At 32.5% G+C, this 2,733-nt stretch overlaps 1 protein-coding gene across 1 annotated transcript in view; it reads left to right on the forward strand.

The window, feature by feature from the left end:
- Positions 1 to 109: 109 nt before the first annotated feature.
- The window catches only part of LOC118733926 (inositol polyphosphate-5-phosphatase A), a gene marked incomplete in the record, with an annotated part of 462,263 nt that continues 459,639 nt past the window's right edge, over positions 110 to 2,733 (forward strand). The window contains 1 exon segment of the mRNA XM_036463567.1: positions 110 to 755. Coding sequence (XP_036319460.1) covers positions 110 to 755 — 646 coding nt within the window.

Below are 2,733 nucleotides of genomic sequence, written 5' to 3' on the forward strand. Positions count from 1 at the left end.
GTTGGTCAGAAGCAGCAGGTACTACAGCTCTTGCGAAAAAATATCATGAGCGTGTGTCGTACTGTGTCAACCCCTTTGGAACCAAATTTTCAAGTACTTTGTACTAAAGATGATTGCCGAAAAGTTTGACTATCAGTCGCTGATTGGTTCACTGATGTACATTGCGGTGAATACCAGACCCGACATATTGCACTCAGTGTGCAAGTTGTCTCAACAAAATGCAGACCCGCATTCTGAACATTTAGCAGCGGCAAAGCTTATACTCAGATATTTAAGTAAGGCAATCGATTTTGGGTTGCATTATAGCAAGACTGGTGATTGGATATGCGGTTACGTTGACGCTGACTGGGGTGGCGATGCGACAGACCGTAAATCATTTACGGGATACGCATTTTTCTTCGGTGGAAGCGCTTTCAGTTGGGAAAGCAAGAAACAGCAAACAGTTGCACTTAGCAGCACTGAGGCCGAGTATGTGGCGCTATCGTCAGCTGCCAAAGAATCCATATACCTTAGAAAATTATGGCAAGAATTAAAATTGTTTGATAAAGGCGGTCCGATCATGATAAACAGTGATAACATGAGCGCGATGAACTTGGTCAAAAATCCTGTTTATCATGGTCACAGTAAACACATAGATATACAATATCATTTTATTCGAAATGTATATCGTACGCATCAAATCGATTTGAACTATTGTCCTACTAATGATATGAGAGCAGATATTTTAACTAAAAATTTACAGAAGGCAAAACATTGTAAATTCACAGAGCTCTTAGGATTAAATTAAATTTGTAAACAAAGTTTTATATTCTTTCAAAAGACTATAATATAAGTATTGAGGAGGACTGTTGAAAGTCTTACATATAGCAACACTTATATTATACAAGCATACCAACTACTGAAATTGAATTTTATGTACCTAGTTTTATAAGTTTGGTTATACATACATACATTGTTTCAAATAAACTTTCGCTGAGTTAACACATCGTGTATGAGAATTTGTTTTCTATCGTGAAAAGCCACTGACGTTAAGGTTCAATGTCGGAGATCCCCACATTTTAGTCTATTGAAGTGCAAGTTTCAAACAGCTAAAAAATCACATTGATTTTTGAGATTTTTTTTTGTGTGAAGGATTTTGCACTTTTTCTCATATAAGTATGAATTTCTTATGAAATAAAACGCGGGGGACCGTCAGAAACAAAATTTCAAAACATCAACGCAAGTTTTTGTAAATTGCGCTTGTTATATTAAAAAACCCGAAAAAGTATCTTCCAAAAAAAGATTCTCAAAAATTAACGCGATTTTTTAGCCGTTTGTAACTTGCCCTTCATGTGACTAAAATTGTATGGGCTATAAAATTGCGTACCTAAAAATTTTCCAAAAATTCAGAATAAAAAGTTGAAATTTTGAATCTTCCTAAATTGTGTATAAAGTTTGAAACTGTGATTTACACGGTTTGGTTAAAGCTTAGACGATATTTTTATATAAGAATAACAAAAAAATTTAGTTGGCAAAATATTACGAATATTTAAAAATAAACAACACGTTGTCATTTGTTTGAGTCATTGTACTTAATGGTACTTGGAATAAATTCCTGACAATACATTCAAATAGAAATTGCATTTGTTAAAGCAATACACATATGAAAACAAAAACAAAGATAGGTAAGTCAACGGCGTCTATTTGAGAACTCCTTATTAAAAACTGAAATTTAACTTAAAAGATTTGCTAATCGCACTCACAAATAGTTGCATAATTGCAAATAGACTTTATAAACCAAAAATTACACTTATTTCACAATAGATTCAGATATCATAACACTATTTATGTCCGCAATGGTATATGTAAATTTATACTGAAAATTCGTCGTTTGGTTAGTTAAAAAAAAAATTGAAGAGTAGTAAAAGTAAAGGCCACTGAAGGCCGTTATAAAACTAACTGCATATTATTCTTTACACCTTTGGAAATGCTGAGGCTAAGTTCGATAACCATATCTAACCAATTGGCTTAAATATTTACATTTACAATCTAAAAATCCAAAAGTAATTATCAACAGGAATTTATACCATAACTTTATATGACAACTAAGTAAGAGTTTTTAGGGTGGCTGAATATAAATATAAGATCAGTGGCGAGTCCGCGGGGGAGGGGTGACGGGGGGTTTGGGTGTTAAAACCCTCCCTTAAATCGAAGAATAATAGTTCAATAATATGGGTTTAAAAAAGGGTTTTTGAGAAAAAAGTGTGCGCAGTAAAGTGTTAAAACACGAAATTTTCAAATACATTAAATTTTTCGCTTTATTTATAAAACATGTTGATACTTTTAAACTCATTCAATTTTCGTTTTACTTATATATCAATGAAACGAAGATTTTTCAAATTTTTCTTGTTTTTTTGTAAAATTCTCCTAGAACTTCGTCAACTGCAAAATTTATTATTATTTATTTTTTTAATTATCTTTGTGAATATTCATAGATGCTAGATCAGAGGTTCTTAAACTTATTTTTCTCTTAGACCCCTTTCAATCCTTCGTTGGTTTCGGTGGACCCCCTGATGCACATTTTTAACATATTCCCAAAGCTCATCAAAAAATGTGAAGATTAAATATAACGAATGTATGTAATACTCCTATATTGGCAATTAGAGCTAGTACCGTCCGAAAACACTACAGTACAGATATATGAATAAACACGTACGAAAGAAAAGGAACACAAAAGTTTATAAATAAACATGT

This window comes from Rhagoletis pomonella, unplaced genomic scaffold (genome assembly GCF_013731165.1).
Source record: "Rhagoletis pomonella isolate Grant_MI unplaced genomic scaffold, Rhpom_1.0 Rhpom_scaffold_00001, whole genome shotgun sequence".
NCBI lineage: Eukaryota > Metazoa > Arthropoda > Insecta > Diptera > Tephritidae > Rhagoletis > Rhagoletis pomonella.